The following is an 18,790-nucleotide window of genomic DNA, read 5'->3' as shown; positions in this document are numbered from 1 at the left end:
GCGCCAACGAGTGTTCCCGGTAACCACCGTTGCCGAAGTCGATCACAATGCCACTCTTCGCCAAGAAATCTCGGCCGAGGATTACTGGGACCGCGAGGTCCGTCAGATGAATGAATCGCTGCCTCTGCCACCACTGATTCCAGCGCACGACGAGTCGCACATCGCCGTTCGAGCAGGCCTCTCCGCACGCCAATTGAAGAGGTAGTTTTCGCTGCCGTAACTTGATCCCTCTCCGTTCGAGGTGGGAGGCGACCTCGTCTCCGATCATCGATGCACTTGCACCGGTATCGAGTAGTGCTTTCAAGGTAGTCCCCGCGATTGCGAGATCTATAAAAGGGGCATTCACGTTGTTCGGCGCTCCGACTCGAAAGACTGAAGATGCCGCGATGGTGTTTGCCTCGCAGGCTGTTGCCGTGGCCGCCGGCAGTGTTACCGGCGGCCCGCCTCGTTTCCCTGCTGGTTAGAGCACTCACGCGCGATGTGTCCCGTCTGGGCACAGTTGAAACAGCGCACGGTGTTCCTCGCCGTGGCTTGAGCGAAGCGGGGCTGCTTCGCCAATCCCCAATCGTCAGGTTGAGGTCGGCCGTACGTGATCGCGTTTCTATCGGGTCCGCCTAGCTGCAGTCACTGGTCTGCGATCGTCTGATCGGGCGTGATGTTGCGCGCCGGACAAGCCTCCTGACTGTCTTGCTTGCGCGGTCCTCCACCCGCATGAGTAGGGATCGAGGGCGCGGTCCGAGATTTCGAACAGCACGGGTGCACCCTAGGACCGACCCGGCATCGCAGCGTGTCGCTGCTCGTGCGCCCGCTGCCGTGCCAAGTGCAGCTTGGTTCCAAGGACTCCGATGGAGGCGGCGGTGGTCGATACGCACGGGCTGCCGAGATTTCGGCTTGCACCCGGCGTGATTCTGCGGCCAGCTCGTTCAGGTCTCTGCAACGTGAACCGCGCAGGTAAAGTGCAAAGGTAGGATGACTTTGTCGAATTACTCGTTCTACTCGCTCCGTGTTCAAAGCACTCGGATCCGCATACTCGAAAAGCTCCTGCATCGCTCGGACATACTCCACCAGCGATTCGTCCGGGGCTTGCGTGCGTAGCTCCAACTCCCTCCGCATCTACAGTCGGTAGTCGTACGGAAGGAATTCGTCTCTGAATAGCCTACGAAACTCGTCCATGCTGCTCGCCGTGTGGCCAACCAAACGGTACCACCGGGCGGCCTGGCCGACTAGAGCAACCGGGAGAACTCTCTCCAACACCGCACTCTCGCGCATGCCAGTCGCTTGCTCGTACTGTCGCAACACCAGCAAAAAAAAATTGGCGCTCATCTGATCGCCGTAACCACTGTACGCCGGTATCGGTACTCCGATCCGAGGCCCGCGTGAAATCGCGGTTTGCAACACCTGTTGCAAAGCGCTCGCCAGCATGTGAACGGGGTTTGCCGCGTCTGGAGGCATTCCTCCGCTATTTGAACCGCCAACACTGTCCGGCCCGATTGCGGAGGCCCCCGTGTTTACTGGGCACCGGTCACTATCGAGCTCCGTGACGCGTGGCAATCTCGCTGCGTGACGGAGAGCCGACGGAGTTGCGCCGTTTGGCCAGACCGAGTGCGCACTCAAAGTGCCCGGGGCGGCTGCGCCGGCGGCGGGCGCATTTGCTACGGGCACGACCTCGTCTAAGTCGGGCCCTGGGTAGTGTACACCGAAATTTTCCGACGTTCTGGGGACGCATGTGGCGGACGGAGGTTCTTCGCCGTTCGAAAAGGGGCTCCGGGAACCGCCACCGTAATCCGCTGTGTTGACGGCGTGCACGGAGGGAACCAAGATTTCCCCGACTGAAGAGAATAGGTTCGGTAACCCGCCGAACAATGCCGGCGTGTTGGTGAGGTGCGCGGGGTCAGGCACTCCTACATTTGTAGCGGGTGCGGTAGTGCAGTACGTGTTTGCACGGCCCACATTTGTAGGTGACGCGGCCGATGCAACGAGGCCCGAGTTTTCCCTGGCCCGACTGCAAATATTGGCCAACTCCATGAGATCGCTAAGTTCGTACTGCGGGCTCGTCATCGTGTCGTGGGAGCCGACTGCTCGATTGCGTCTGCAAACGAGAAATCACGTTGGGCACCAGTTATAGTCTCCGGGTTCTCTCAAGCCGCCTTTGTCGTAAGGCTTAGGCTTGACAGCCAACTCCCTTGTGCTTGCCTTGTACTACCGGGGTTCGGCGGTACAAGGACAGGCAGAAACACGACAACACACGATAGTGTAACAAGTATAAAAAGGGTTTATTGCTCCATGGGAATTCGCGTGAAAGCAGGCTATAGAGTCGACCTCGACGTTTTGTCGGGGTCGATAGTGGTCGAACGAGGTAGGGCACGACAAAGGGAACAAGATGGTTACCTGAGCTCTGTCCTTCGTCGCGGCTCGCAGTCGTCTGCTATTTCTCCGGCGTGCGCCGGTCGCGCCGATCGCGACCGCCCCGCCTCGTTCTGGGCTCGGTCCAATGAGCGCGGGGCTCCGCGTACACGTCACCGCTGCATTTGCAACCGGTTTCCAAGAGGATCGCGCCACCGCACGAAAAGCCGTTTGGCTCCCCGAACGGGAAGAGGGAAAAAGGCGTCTGCTCTCCTCACTTCCGTGGCCTTCATGAACCTTCATAATTCCCACAACTTATGTAGTCAGATTCTGTGCTACAACAGGCATCCCTTTTGGGCAATACAATGGATGTCATTAGATAGGCAAAAGAAGAAAAACAGTACATTAAACAGTGCTGCTCAAGAGTGCAGTGGTGGGAGTGCCCAAATTCATTTAGGAGCAATTTTTGGAGCAGGTCAAATTGCGTTTTGGAGCTGTTTGGAGCAGACAAAATTGCATTCTGGAGCAGCTTGGAGCAGACTATACTTCATTTTGGAGCAAGTTGGAGCAGATAAAATTTCATTTTGAAGCAGTTTACAGCAGGCCAATCTGAATTTTGGTGGAATAATGGAATATGGATTATGGTAGCGTACTTCAAAACCATGACGAAACACAGAATAAGCCAACACGAAGCGCGTAGTAGAAGCGCACTTTGTAGCTATAGCGTACTAGAATATGGAAGAGTGGGTCGAGCAGCCGCATGGCGCATGCTTTCCTTTAAAGCCGGAAACATTGGTTGCACTATGATCAAACTATATATTCCTGATGCCGACGCTTATGATGATAGCAGAAAATGTTCTCAAGTTATGTGGTCCAATTGACGCTGTAACATAATTTCTGGGTCGCCATATGTCACCGCAAGACGCAGAGAGTCGAAATCAACCATGAGCGGGTATAACGTAAAACTATTAGAGCCTGTTTTTATAGCGATTGCAATTATATAGACACTCCAGGCACATTTCTGGTGGCAGCAGCATTGTGATGTTCTGTATAAAGTACAAGGGCAATAACATGGTCACCACGCGCCGTATGCTGTATGTGCGAGTTTAAAGTGTGCGAGGGTGAGCTGACAATGGCGGGTCAATCTCCCACATGCAAGGGAGGAAAGTGGGGAGGAAGCATGTCGTCTTCTGTCGCGCGCGAGGCACCGGGGGGAGGAGGGAGAGGGAGGGGTAGTTCTACTTCCGCAGCTGCTGCGTATGGCGCAGCTGCGCAGGCCCCATCTTGAAAGTGATCTGCGATCGGGACAGAGTGAGAGTGCTGATAGCTTTGTGTGCACTGTGTTGTCACCGCTTAGTTCGCGTTGAAGCGAGAGGTAGCACAAAGGTCAATTAACTCACTGCTGCTGCCGTGATTCCTCACTCCAGGGTTTTGACAGCGAGTTTCTGTGGTCATTGAGTGAGATGTGTTCATGTTTGCTTGTGCGCGTGTGACACAATGGTTGTTAATTTAGTTAGTATGCGAATGTCTACAAATTTATACCAGCTGATAAAACTACTATCCTTGCTTCTTATAGCCATCTACTAATTTTCTATCACAATTGATGCTTTGTCTTTGGGGCGAAACTGCGACTTTCTATTCCAAATCCGCCAGTGGCCCTACGCGAAAAATGGCACAGGCCTTGCCCAAATGGGCGTAAGAACAGGTTGGAATAGTTTTATGTTATACTGGCCCTAGTTTGCTCGCAGCGCCCTCAGCCTACTTTTCGTAGTTTGCGCCTCAGCGAGGGAGTGTCGGGCCGCTTGGCCCACTCAGCCGTATTTTAGTACACTCTAAACACAGCCACCCTGGCTGTTCCAACAGCAGCAACAACAGCCGGGAGTGGCCGAGTGTGCGCCGGCCGGAAGCGCCGAAAAGTCCAGTGCTATAAGCATGAAAATTATGAGAAACTGTGCGAGAGGACTCTTTTTCGAGTCCTGCAACGGCTGCACTCTTTTTTGGAGAATGAATCCGTTCGCTGTTCGCGGCCACTGCTGGGCGAAGCCGTTCTGGTGCAGCTTCACGCAATTTCGATCAATTTTCTGTGTTAGGCGCAGTTTGGCACAGCAATTTACATTTGTATCAAAATGCCGCAATTGGCGCAAGAGTCCCTCTCCTGAAGAGTGGAGAAATGAGTGCAATGATCTTTTTTTTTTTTTCTATATAATGACATTATTTTCAACACTGTATGCTTTGTTATTTTTTGAGGAGGTTTAGCTCACTGGAGACATATCTTTAGAGGACATTAATCCAGAATAACGTGAGACCTGATTTTGCATTTTTATGTCTGACCAGTGCACAATTACATCATTTTCTCAAATCTAAGGTAGATAAAACTAAGAACATTTGTCAATTCCAGATCCTTGGGGTTTTATAGCTCCAGGAAGCTCAAGAAATTACGTAACACCAATATTCAGAATTTTTTTTTTGTCCCCCTTGGCTTCACACCGAAAATCGTATCATGGCAAACGGCAGTGAAGTGATGAAGTCAAAAATAAATGCAAGAAAAACGTATTTTTCCTTACAGTATCAGCAAGTTTCTTGCGGTCTACTTGTCTTTTCAGCTCTGAAGACAACAGTGCTGTTTCACTACTTGTAAGGTTGCAGAAATGGATATGAAGTTCTGCCTATAAATGAAGAATGCAAGCACCCAGTCAGACATAGTCACATCAACACTAAGACTTTGGACAAAAGCAATGGGTTCATTCCTGGGATGACTCGTAGACAACTGAAGAAAAAAAGGAAATTTCACACTATAGTTTATAAAATCTTACATCAAATATTCATCAAAAGAACAGTATTTTTTTCTTTTTTTCAGAAATATGAGAAGCACAGCTCTACACACACACACACACACACACACACACACACACACACACACACACACACACACACACACACACACACACACACACACACACACACACACACACACACACACGCACACACACACACACACACACATTTATTTTTCAGACAGGTGCCGTTGACCTTGAAATAAGATTATGGATCACGAGAGCTGCGAAAAAATTTAACTTCCTTGAGGCCAGGTACTAAAAAAAATGTTTTCCATTACATTTTTGACCTACAGAGAAGCATTTTCATTCACACACATAAAAGATACAAAAGACACACTTGTTTACTGGCTCAGCAGGAAGCAAAAGTGCTTTTTTTTCTTTTCATAGACCAATTATTTTGTTCTGCTACTGCATAATGCAAGCCAAAATGTGAGACAAGGGTTCAAAAATGCAACAATCAAGGATAACTGTTTCTGGGTCATTAAGTACTCAGGGAAAAAGAATGCCTTCAAACCATTTACTATTTTTACATGATTACTTAATTTATAAACACATCTTAAGATGGCATTTTTCGTTATAATGTATTGTACTGAAGTTCACAGGCAAAGTGCCCCAAGAAACACACGGGCAAAAATAGTGTGCACCTTGACATCATCTGTCCATGTTGGGTGCTTTCATTTTTGGTTTTCGGGAGTGGATATTCTGCTGACAGGAGGCAGAGTCATTTGAAATAAATTTTGCTGGCAGTTAGTCCCCCCCATTGGCTGGCTTCGGTCAGGCCACGAGGGAAATGAGAATTTGTGCAAGTACTACATGAACGTGTCATTATCTACCATACTTTGGCAGCACCTTCAGGCCACCAAAAGGGCAATGAGCTAAGCTAGAACCAGGACAGGTATGTGGGTTGGGGGCTCGCCTCGGCTCCCAACCCACAGACTGTCCTGGTTACAGCTTTGATCCCTTCACTCTCGCTTAAGCCATGGAGGTCCTGTGCCGCCGACTTTAAGGGAGGCCTCCACTTGCCTGTATTATCTCACTCTGCCGACATTACTGACTTGAACGTGGCTAAGCAATCAGGATAAACTGCTGGCAAAATTTATTTTGAGAGACTATGCCAGCTGCTGGAAGAATATACACTCCCTCCATCTTTAATGATAAGAAGGGGGAATGTTGTATTAAAGAATTGATATTGAAAATGTAACAGTAAAATGCCCCTGAAACAAGGTCTGATACTAGGTTCTCACTTGACTCTAATTAATAAAACACATAACTTGAATTATGCACTGCAATGGAAAGAACAATAAGCCTTTTCACACAAAACTAAACACATGTGCACATTGATAACCTTGAAATGTCACAACAGTGGCTACAAACAACAAATATGCAAGTAAATACTACATAGAAGTTCAAGTTTGTATACAGGTCACAATTGTCAAGTCTCTTATTCTTCCTGTTATATTATGACAAACATTAAGCAATGGTATAGCTCACATGCAAAGCCACATACCCCAAACACTATTGCTGTTTCGAAGCAACAGACTTTCATCTTACCATCAACAAAACCTTTAAACCAATTGTCAATGCATCGTCAAAATAAAATGCTATCTAAAAAGTGAACACAACATAAAGTTGGCCTCAAGACTAAGGTCACTTATATCGCACCAACCACAGTAAAAAAGAAGCAAACGGTGACAAAGCCTTCTTGTCTCCCCAAAAATGTCAAGTGGAACAGAGAGAGAGGAGAAAGATAAATGAAAGGCAAGGAGGTTAACCATGACTGAGCCAGGTTGGCTATCCAGCACTGGGGGAGTGGGAAAGGGGAAGAAAAGATTAAGAGATGAAGAAAAAGTCCACTGTTGATATCACCAACATAGTGACAGTTCTCTACTCTATATCACAGATGGTCACTCAGTCTGGCAGCCTTCAGAAATAGCAGCAGCGCTTTTGTAGCCTTTTGCAACTGCAATGCGAGGCCATGCTCCACATATCTTTTTCAAGGTGAAAGGTTGTTTGTCTAGCTGATTTAGAGCTGTGCAGAGGTGAAGTCTTTCATTTTCAAAGGACGGGCAGTAGCACAGGTGATGTTCTATAGTCTCCTCGACACTACAGCAATAGTGACAGGAATAGACTACAAAGTTAAATTATGCTCTGGCAAGATGAACCAAAATAAACCAAACATAACATGCAGAGCGAAATGAAGTTCCATAACCGACATGTTGACTGTTAAACCCACTTTTAGTGAGACTGCCAGAAGCATTGCTACACAATGCACAACCTTCCACTAAATGTTTCATTTACTGCTAAAAGCAACCAGAGTGGCTGTGGGGCCAACACAAGTATTGATACCACAGCATTGAAACACATTCAGTCCGAAATACCTGTCATCAGAATACAATGAACAGCAATACTTGAAAAAAAATGCAGAGAGCTAGTGAGAATGCAGTTGAAGAATGAAGTTGCAATTGGTACAGTGTTTGGCATTTAGCATGCTCAGAAGAAGACTTACAAGTATACCACACCTTACAAAAGAAAGCTAATTAGGTAGCATTCAACACTTACAAAACTTTCTGTTGTAGCCGAGGCATTCAACACAAACACGTTAGGCATTTCATGGTTTTCACAGAACGATGCTCTCAGAACTTCTGGTGACAGCAGCAATGCCTGAAAATAAAATAGCCACAATATATTTGTATACCTGCAGCAACAAATGAACAACAATTCACAAAGAATTTGAGAAAAGCATCCCATCTTGCTTTAGTCAGGTGGCACCAGCACCAAAGTCATAGGCATCAAGTACGTGGGCACAATGGGGCCCAGTGCCCCCGCCGAACATTCCCAGGAGGAATGTTCGGCGGGGGCCGGATTAGCCAGTGGATTATATTATGGTCCGTAGATAACTTATTTTTCTTTCTTATGTTTTCATGGTTATTTCCCATTACTGTCGTGGGTGGGTTGGCGCATCCCTCTGCATGTGGGGTGGGTAATACAATAGGGGTTGTAGAAAGACAATGTTTTTCTTTTGTAACATCAGGTTCTTTGCCTTACAATGCATATATATTTTTTTCTTTTTTACTAGTATACCCTTGTTTTGCTGAGCTCCTGTGTGCTCTTTGTTTACTGTCGCGTGTTCCACTTAGTTTCTTTGTTCGCTGCACTCTTAGAGAATTAACTCTTTTCTTTTTCGCATATGTAATGGCTGTGTCTGCCTTCAGTCTCTATCATTCTTCCACAACATCGCCACACATGCACATTGCATGGGTTGACCATCCAACTAAACTCCAAGGCTTAGAGCATTGCAGGCGGGAACATCAAGCGGAAGCCTGCGCCATTGCTGATGCTATCATTCAACAGCAGGCCCCAGCGTTGTGACAATGGTTCAGAGCTTAAACCATCCGAGGAGATACAACATTCACTTTTAACATTCCCGTTCGTCTGAAACAAGCTGGAGCGTGTTTCCGGCTATTCGTGTTTCACTGGTGAATGGAAAAGAGCACATGGCAACAGCGGTCTCTCCCTCAATATGACACGCAAGCGTTTACATGCATAACGTGAGGTGATTTACCCACTCTCCCATTGCATCAATGCGATTTTCCTTCACAGTGGATTACCGCTGTTTCAATGAAGCCGACTTACAGGGATGTGAAAAAGTCCATTCTTTTATTTTCTGTTTGAGCTATTTGGCAAGACAGCAGCAGCAACCAAGGTCAGCAAAGTTGACAAGGGTTTGCTAAGAAAACTTCGGTTCGAAGAAGCACTCTGAGCACTTAACCAAGACATATTCTTACGCGAAGGATGAGTTAATTAAATGAGAAGCTATTTACAGATTATATATGAAATATATGCTTTTGAGAATCGACCACTTCCACTCCTCTGAAAGTTTGCTGCCTTGCAAAGCTCCATTGATCCCAAAAAATCTTGTACACAGACTACAGTCCAACGAAAAACGTCGACTACTCATGGTAAGGACCTCCTTTGGCTATCATGCAGCCTCAGGCCATTATTTGTTTTCTCTCCGCATACTATTCCGAGAAATTTAGTGCTGTTGCGCCTTCGCCACGACAGGAGTAGACATTTGCAGATGCACGCAGAGCTATCTCCTGTCGAAAAGAACCAGAAAACTTCATTCGTTGTGGAGGTAGCATTCCTCGGTGGCAAGTCTATTTATTCCTGCTCTTTCATATAATAGTTTTTCCATTTTAGCACTGGCTTTGTGTAATTTCTTTCACGTAGGTGCTGCTTTGTGGGAATAAGCTAACGGCGCAACACCGCTCTCCGGGCATAGTACCATTGACTTTCGTTAATTTAACCCTGACAGGACCGACAAAATTATTTGAATTATCTGGCAAAGGCCAATTTTAGGATCGAAATACCGAAAGTTTTGGCCCATAGAAATGCATTGCCACCGGCCAGGACCTCTGGTCGTGATAGACTAATCCAAAAAATCTAATTAACCGGAGTGAAACTATGGAAGTCTACTGTATTTGTCTCTTCTGTAGCATCAGCTGATTACCTGAGAGGTAAAACTTCGACTATTACTCTCTGGTACAGCAGTTCAATTGCACTCACGGCACAGCAAATTTTTGTTTATTTCTTTATGGACCACCAAAGCACTTTCAGATTCTTGCGACAGATGCCGGCAGATATCAAAACAATTAGGGGAGTGAGCCCAGAACCACTATTGCTGCAGCCTGTATGCTTGTATGTGCTTGAGAGAGCAAACAAACAAACGTTTTCCTTGACAAATCCAACTACCGACCACCAACCGTTGACCACCAATTACTAACCACAAAAATGGCCAAAAGAGCCAAAGAAAGCCATTCGGTGGTCAAAATAAATACGGTTTCCCGCATTACGGCATGCCTCATCATCCGATTATGGTTTTGGCTTGTAAAATAATGAAATTAAGTTTAATATATAATTGAATTTAATTAAATTTGAAGGCCAGATCCCGGGCAGAACATTGGCGAAATAAAGATGTACACGTATGTGCATCCTCTAAAAAACATATACAGTATAGACCACTTATAGCGTAACCGCTTATAGTGCAGGACCGGATATAGTGCGGTCTTTTCAGACTCCCGTTAATTTTCCCATAGCACTCTATGTATACACGCATTGCTTATAGTGCAGTTGTGGGAAACGAAATACCGGTTACAGTGCGGCTGCCTGGGAGTACGGAAGTCAGCGGAGACGGCGAACGCTCCCCTCAAACGGGCGCCCCAAGGAGAGCTCGAGGAAGAAAGAGAGACGAAGTGGAGGAGAAGGGCACGTGGTGTGAACGAACAGCCAGTGAGGCTGAAACCAGAATCTTGAGTGCGAGTTGTGAAATATCACGGCGCGCATAGCAAGCGAGGGCCACGAAACTGCCAAGGCCGGACAACGCTCGCTTCACGATAATGGCAGTAAATTAAACTTGAGGGAGCGGGCGGCGCCGGCACGGCACGGGGAAGGGCACACGCAGAGACCGTGGAATGTGAGGGAGGAGGGCGGCAGGGAAGCGGATTTGGCCTCGCCAACTCCGCCGCTTTGGTGGCTCCCCTCGCCCTCTCTCGTACCTCTCTCACTTTCGACTGTCACCGTGCGCGCCCGCCGCCATGCAGGCGCCGCCGCTACAGACGGCCCGGTGCCAGCTCCCCGAAGTTTCGTTTTCTGCCGTTATCGGGAAGCGGGCGTTGGCCGGCCTGGGACAGCACCGCTGCTTCCCTTTGCGCCGTAGCCGCAGCGTAAAAGTTCAACACGTGACTAGAAAGTAGAGGAAGCATAACGGATAAAGAAGGGTTTACTGCCATTTTCAACACATGGCTACGGTAGCGTGGCTGAGACATCGGCACGTACACGCATGTTCTGGCGCAACGCAGAATCGGCGACCTTGCCATTTGAGAGAGGGTGAAATTTCCGCCGCATTTTTTTCTTTCGTTTTTTTGTTTTGTTTTGTTTTGTTTTGTTCGCGCGCGACATTGAGGGGTCTCTCCTAAGCTTTTACTCTATGACGGTGCCGGCGCAATGCCGGTCGGAGGTGCCGCCGCGTGTTTTGGTTCGAATTAACGAGATTCGACTGTAAATTGAATGCAAACGTTCTAGCCGCATTCCTCGACTGTTGCATACGCGTGGTGGCTCGGTGCACATGTTTTGCATATGTGCCGGCCTTGAAAATTGTTGCTTTGGTTATAGTGCGGTACCGCTTATAGTGAAGATATTCGCGACTCCGACGACTTACGTTGTAAGCGGTCTACACTGTATATACATGTAGAGAGAGAGAAAGAGAGGGGGGGGGGGGAGCTCACCGGGTCCCTGCCTTTGCCAGGAAAATGAAAACGCTAAGCCTATGACCAAATTGCTAGTGATGCACCTCATTATAGTTGCAAAACTACCCTGAAGTGGCCCTCGTTATGGTGAAAATGTCATGCAGGGAAGACTAACATTAGGGGACACACGAAAGCCAAGCACCCCACAACGTTAAGGAGCCCTGGATCACACTTTAATGAAGTTTCAATTGTTATCCCAGCGCTGTTTGGGACGATAAACGCCATTAATCAATCTTGAATCAATCAGTTTCAATAAGTTTTCTTCGTGAAGTGGCATTCACTCATGAATGTCCCTCCAAAAAAATCTTTTCAAAGCATTTCTTATCACCAGAGTTACAGAAGTTTAAAAGTTACTTTGCATCATGATTGTGGCTTCCTTTTTCTCTTTGTTTCTTGCAGAACAATGGAAGTCCTGGCTCTCCACTAGTAAAAGGTGATGCTCCTCCCAGCTGCAAGTCACTGGCAAGATTCGCTGATAGCTAGACTACTTCTGTCTCACATGTTGAAAGGTGGACACATTGCAAAAAATTTTAATTTCTGACCAGAAAATGTGTTTCGAGTTTCATGCAGTTTTGGGTTCCTTAACTATTCAAGAAGATGCAAGCGAAATATCAGCCACGTCTGCATGGTAATAAAGTAGGAATCTGTATTTTTAGATGGGTTGGAGGCACCTTGGATAAAAGAAATGATCATCGTTTTAGAAGTGCATTTGCAATGTGATAAAAAGGTTTTGCATAAAATGGCTACCATCATTTTAAAGCTCGTTTTCCTCTGTTTTTTATAAGCTCAAGCACTGGCATCAATGGTCCAAAAGGATGTGTGCAAAAGTTGATGAATGAAGCCAAAAGTGAAAATTTTGGGCAGTAAATCAAAGGAAGCAGAACTGAAGGCACTATTCCACAGATGCCTTTTCACTTGACTACAATTTACCCCCACCATGAAGCTTCGCGCCCTCTCCCAATTTCTTCGGACATGCAGCTTCGTGCATTGAAACTGCTTTTGGCTGCTGTTTTTGGTGCATGTTGTGCTCTACGGTCCCTTTGTCATTTTTAGTCCGCAGATTTGCATCTGTAATATGGCCCTGAAGTTCCGCACATGTCAGAGCTTTGGAAAGTGGCATCATTTCATGAAGCCAAAAGGCACAACCTGGAGCGACAAGCGACTACGTGTAAAGGAGGCTTGCGCTCCAGGCTTTCCAGGCCATCACGAGAGATCAGCACAGTGAACAGACACGTCCATGTCTGTTTGGCAAGCTCTGGTGCTTGAAACGACCGGAGCCCTGGCAGTAATAAAATTAAGTGCTGGACGAAAGGGACTCAGATAATCCCTGAGAAGTTGGGCACATGTTTGTGGCACACATACGGCACACCATTTGGAAAAGAGCTTCAAAGAATACACATCTAAGGCGACAGTGAATGCAGCAAAGCGTGCCAAATTTAGGCCAAAAAGAAGCAGAAGATCGAAGCCATTCTCACATAAGAATGAAGAATACCAGAAGAAGGCCCCACATATGTTCCAAGGGGTGTTTAGACAAATAAAATGGCCCAATTCTGGATTTTTCAAGGCATTGTCTTCATTTTTGCATTTTTTAGCAATTTCCGAGTTTTCAAGAACTATCATTTCTACATTACATTTCACACACTTTTCTAGAGTTAAATTTTATTCAGAATGCTACTGTGGACTCGGATTTTCAAGTTTTGCCTTCCTCCTTTAGAAAAATTGAAATTTTTAACAGAAGATGGAAGTGAACTTGTAGTGGGCAGTACCACATCATAATATTTTTTTCTATGAAACTACTGAAATATAATAAATAGCTCTACAGTAGCATAGTTTTTGACTTTCTAACATTATATAGGGCACAAAGAAATTGTAAACTTTCTTGTCATTTCGGAATGGTAGTTTTTGTGACTACCATAGTAACTTCTGAAGAGTCATAACTTTCAAAATTAAACTATAATGATAAAATTTGGCACCCATACTATCCCTCTAAGCATACCTTATACTTTTTATTAAAATTTAGCCAGCGCTTCAACATTTCAATTTCATGCACTACATCCCCCTTAAGCCGGTGCAACGGTACCAGCTGCAATTGCAGCTCCTCTAACAAAAATGATGATGGCAACATGAGCAGAAAGAAGGCTGTGCTTCAGAACTTGCTTTTATTACCGGCCAGGCTGGACACCGCACCCACCATTTCACTCTTCCTGAATGAAAGTAGGGATGATGACATGCCACGTGTGCTGCTGTCACGATTTCCTACACCAGCTATGGCCGTCTAGGCATGGAAAGCACATCACTAACTTATTTTCTATGATGCTCCGACATATTATTTTTACTTTCTTACTTTTTACATGTTTCTCACTGTTCTTGAAACTTTACACCTTTAGGCTGGCACAAACTGCTTATTGATATTAAAAGAATTAAGCTCACCTCACCATTAAGCTCTCATGTTGCCTACAACTTAATTCTATAAGGATCACTGATGTACATACACTGCAATCGAAACAAACACGTATGTCAAACACGTATGTCAAACATGCATGTCTGGCAGTGACTGCACTTTTCAAAGAACACACCATTTTGAAAAAAGCACCACCAAGTCTTGCTTGGGAAATGCTGCCAGCTCCCGTAAGTTAAAAAAAAAAATGGTTTAATGCACTGCAACCTCCGAGCTCCCACCCCAAATAATTTTTCGCTTCGTGCTAGAGTAGCTAGAAGCATTCCTGTTTCGCCTTGTTTGTTACTATGCACCAAACGCTTGCTTGTGCATGTATTAGATTCAGTATGGTCACATGCATCATTTCTGGTTTACAGGGGGGTTATGAAAACTGACTTATAGCTTATTTATGTTTTCTCAATGTGTTACCGCCAGGTGATCAGTCACCTGGTTCTTTCACAAGCATGCAATTACCATAATTATTCGAATATAAGGCAAGGTTTCTTCCCAAAATCCTCAGCCTCGAAATCACCCCTGCCTTATATGCGAGGCTGAAAGATTCAGTTACTATTTCAATGCGAAGGCAGCAGCGCCCCATTTCTGGCAATCCAGATTTTAGACGGCAGTGCAAATTCTAACAACTAATAAGCCTTGAAAGGTGAGGCGGTACGGCATTTTTGCGCATATATCTGCACAGAAATTAGAAAAATTTAACAGTAAAGGTGGGTTGTGGATTATATGCGAATTTCACCTTGAGGTGCGGCTTCACAGCAGTGCAAATTTCGCCTCATAGTGTGGCTTCATGGCAGCGTGATGTGCACTGCTGTAAAGCCACACCATAAGGCGAAATTCGCTCTGCCGTGAAGTCACAGCCCCTCAAGGTGAAATTAGCATATAACTCACACCGATTATTCAGGGGGCTCCCAATTTTTGGGTATTTCGGGCAGTGCTCGTGCAGTAAGAATTATCCACTGGCTACTCTATATCACCTTATATGAGTGTGCACAGTTAAGCTGATTCTCTATAGTCGGATACAACTTTAGAAGACAGCGGCATTTGTCCCTCAAAGGCGGATGGACACGAGCCGGCACCAATAGGCGCGCACTTCAGGTGACGTCATGAGCCGGACGGCCGGTGTCCCCGCCGACGGAGAACATGCCTAACATGGCCGCCCTCGCTTCGAACTGGGCCGAGTCGCGTCAGCTCTGTGCGTCTCCCTTCGTCAGAGTGAATTCGAATTGTTTGTGGTGGTCTGTCATGCCGGAAATATTATTGTGAGCTTACGATGCACAATTTGTGCCGCGTGCGTTTGTTCTGAGCCTTGAGCCGGCGAAGAAAGATTGCAGCGAACATCGGTGGCGCTGCACTGCGCTTCGTGTGGAAACAAGATCCCGTGGCGGCATACCGCTGCAAACAAACATCGTACATGTTTGTTCCGTGGTGTTTTCTTTTGCTCCTAAGTGAAGTTACGACGAGGAGAGTTCGCCAAAGTATGGTACCTACTGTGAGCGGCGGGTGTGTTTGTGTACTGTGCCCCTGCGTTTCTCGTCGGACGTGGTGAAGTTATGGAGCAAAACCATTATCAGGATAAATGAGAAAAGCGTGCGCGGATGAAACCAACCTGCGCGTTTCTCAACAGAAAAGATTTGTGAAAGCAACCTCCAACGCAAAGATTCATTGCTGCCAGCTCAGCGTGCAAACGCCCGAGCAGTGTGATAAGATAGCCGAGCGTTTAGCGGCGTCGTTCGAGTGTTGTGTAGCACCGTCGATTGATTGCTTTCCACCAATGCTAACAATCAGTGACTAACACGCGCTGCTTGAGCGAATGTCATTGGATTGTCAACGGTCAGGCGTTTGGAAGCAGTGTTTGTTTCCTTAATGTCAGCCTGAATGCTAATTTAAAATTATGACTGATACACTGGTGCCGTTGCAAGGGAGCTTGGCATGAATTCGCGTCGCTGTGTGGCTTAGAACTCTTCGCTCACTGCACGTGCCAGCTGTAGTAGAAAGCCTGCTGTGACACAATCGCGCATAAGTTGTGCTGTCAGCGCTCGACTTGCTTTCCCACAACAGAGCTTTGCGATTTGTCGTGATATGTCGCTACTAAAAAATTCCCATGACACTGAAGGCAACAGAGCCAACATGTACATTAAAAAGAAGTACGACAAAGTAGGCACAGCTGCTTGTGAACTGACTCCTAATAGCTCTACTCGTGTCTGCGTTAAATATGTGTGTGTGTTTTCTTGTGTGTTTGTGTATATTTGTTATTTTGCCCTTTTTTGTATTTTAGATCTTAGTTTTCGCGCTCACGTTTGTGTTCATGTGTGTGAAAATGTGAGTTCTTCCGTGCGTGTATGTATTTGTTCCTATTTCTATCCTTTTATTTTTGCATTTGTTCTTGTAAGCATGCTGCAGCCACGACTTTCGACAATTCCATTAACTCGTCACATTCAAAGCACCAAGTCCTGTGAATAGCAGGGCTGGTCTCTTCGATGTCATTAAAGCTATTCTCTCTTGTCTACCTTGCCTCCTCAGTCTGCCACCTTGCTTTGTTTTCTCCTACTATTCTGACCTTGCTTCTTGTGCTGTCGCTGCAACGTGATTAATCAACTTGCACCAAAGAAAGTTCTATCAGCTGTGACAACAGAAACATTGACAGATACAAAATGTTAAAAGCATCACGTGGCTTGCACAGTTACTTCATCTCTTTCCCCTGTTAATGTGTTTATGCATCAGTGCATACGGTAGCTTACAGAAGTGCACATGAAAAGGTGCCATATTGTGAAACAGCACCTTGCTATGTTGTTGCATTCAGTCTTTATAAACAGATGGTTTTGCTGCCCGTTACATGTAGTGGTACACATATATAACATTGTGCAGTGGGGTATCATTTTCTGTCATGACGCTTTCATCATTACAAATGCAGTTTTCTAGTGAATGCAGTCCAGCGAAGCAGTGCTGTGAGAGCTTTTGCAACTATCACCATTTATTCCCCAATATCACTGTCTGAATCTGTCCGTCACTTTGCCTACGGCTTGTAATGAACAAAGTGACTCACTAAAACACGTTCAACTTTTTTCCGGTATGTAAATATGACACAAAAATACTAGCAAAGTTAATCACGTTAATAATTGTGCTTGCATTCGCATTACTTGCTCGAGTCAGATTAATAAATTGAAAATTGGCTATGACAACACTTCAATTTTCAGTGCAGACTGCTAACGGAGCCATAAAGCGTGCTCAGACTAATTTCACTATGGGGCACGTCAAACTCGACGGTGGCTGCCTGAATGAGCATTTTGGGCCTCTCTAAGCTAATGATGTTTTATATTTGTTCTCTTAATCGCATTACTTGTGTGAGCCAGATAACAAAATAAACAATGCAACCACATGAATGTGCTTTGGCATTCAAGCTGCTGACAGTGGCAGTTTGGTGTTGTCTGCTGCTATTTCACCACCACTCGCTATGGCATGACTGCGATTTCCAGTGCAGACTGCTAACATAACCATAAAGCGTGCTCTGACTACTGCTATTTCACTATGGGGCGCGTCAAACTCGACGGTGGCTGCCTGAATGAGCATTTTGGGCCTCTCTAAGCTAATGATGTTTTATATTTGTTCTCTTAATCGCATTACTTGTGTGAGCCAGATAATAAAATAAACAATGCAACCACATGAATGGCTGCCCGAATGAGTATTTTGAGCCCGCCAACGATAATCAGGGTTAACAATAGTGTTTCATTCAGATATGCCAGCATTTAAATGTGTTTCTATGCCACTTCTTAAATCCAGCACAATGTGTGCAGGACGTTGCTTATCAGAATTGAGCTTCTATTATAAGGAATATGCCATAAATGGAACTGCTTATTTATTTGAGAGGTCACGGAATGGATGGTTCGCTGTTGCGAACCCACCGGCAAAATTTTGGTAGCCCTAATAAGGGCTGTTCTTTTGTTAATAAGAAGCGTTTATGCTTCGTCGAGTGGCTCAATGCCAGACAGCTCGCAGGCGGAGTCGCTTTCTTCAGTGTCATCTTCACCCAGCTGGATGATGATGGGTTGAATGTGCTCACTCCCAGACGTGTCAAGTCTGAACTTTGCCTCCAAGTCCATCACATGCTGAATGCTCTTCCTCCAGTCTTCCGCCGTTACCTGCTTGATTTTCTCCCTCAAGATGACGTCGACCGTGGACAGCTTGAAGTCTCTGTTGTCCGCAGCGATGCCATTTTTGACCTTGGCCCACACAAGCTCAATGGGATTAAATTCGCAGTGGTACGGCGGGAGCCTGAGTACAATGCAACCGGCCTTTACAGCTGTGTTGTCTACGATGTAGCTCAGAAAGCGTGACTTTACAGATGCCACCAGCTCAAGCAGCTGCTTTTTTATCATCCTTTCACAGTAGGTGATGTTCTTGCTTGTGAGCCACTCCTGTATCTTTTCCTTCTTCCAGGCTGTCGTCGGCAATTTCTCTTCTCGCCGGCTATGGTAAGGTGCATTGTCTAAAACAATGACGCTACCAGCTGGCAACTTCTGCAGAACGTCATTGAACCAGCCCTCAAAGCGATTGCCGTCCATTTCCTTGTGGTAGTCGCCTGTCTTTTGGCCTCGGAATATATCCAAGCAGCCGTCGACGAAACCATCCTCGCTGCCGATGTGCGTCACGATCAGGCGCTGACCTTTCCCAGAAGGTTGTTTTAGACCCGTCGTCAGGCCATTTGCTCGAGCGAACAGGCGTCCGCGCTTCTGTACCACGGTGTCTGTCCAGACGATCGACGTAGTATGTCCCGCCGTCACCCATGTCTCGTCCAGGTAGATCTTTCGGCCTTCCGCCCGGTAGCGCTCCACGTCACGGAGGTAGCGATTCCGCCA

General features: G+C 46.3%; 1 protein-coding gene across 1 annotated transcript in view; it reads right to left on the bottom strand.

Moving 5' to 3' along the window:
* The window catches only part of LOC119436435 (ATP-binding cassette sub-family A member 2-like), a 342,759-nt gene that overhangs the window by 270,617 nt on the left and 53,352 nt on the right, over positions 1-18,790 (bottom strand). The window contains exons 7-8 of the mRNA XM_037703279.2: positions 7,740-7,841; positions 4,908-5,009 (exon numbers count right to left, since the gene is read on the bottom strand). Of these exons, the coding sequence (XP_037559207.1) occupies positions 4,908-5,009; positions 7,740-7,841 (204 nt within the window). The remainder of the gene's footprint in view (positions 1-4,907; positions 5,010-7,739; positions 7,842-18,790) is intronic.

This window comes from Dermacentor silvarum, chromosome 1 (genome assembly GCF_013339745.2).
Source record: "Dermacentor silvarum isolate Dsil-2018 chromosome 1, BIME_Dsil_1.4, whole genome shotgun sequence".
Taxonomy (NCBI): domain Eukaryota; kingdom Metazoa; phylum Arthropoda; class Arachnida; order Ixodida; family Ixodidae; genus Dermacentor; species Dermacentor silvarum.
The sequence above is the reverse complement of the archived record's forward strand: the minus strand, read 5'-3'. Positions and strand labels throughout refer to the sequence as shown.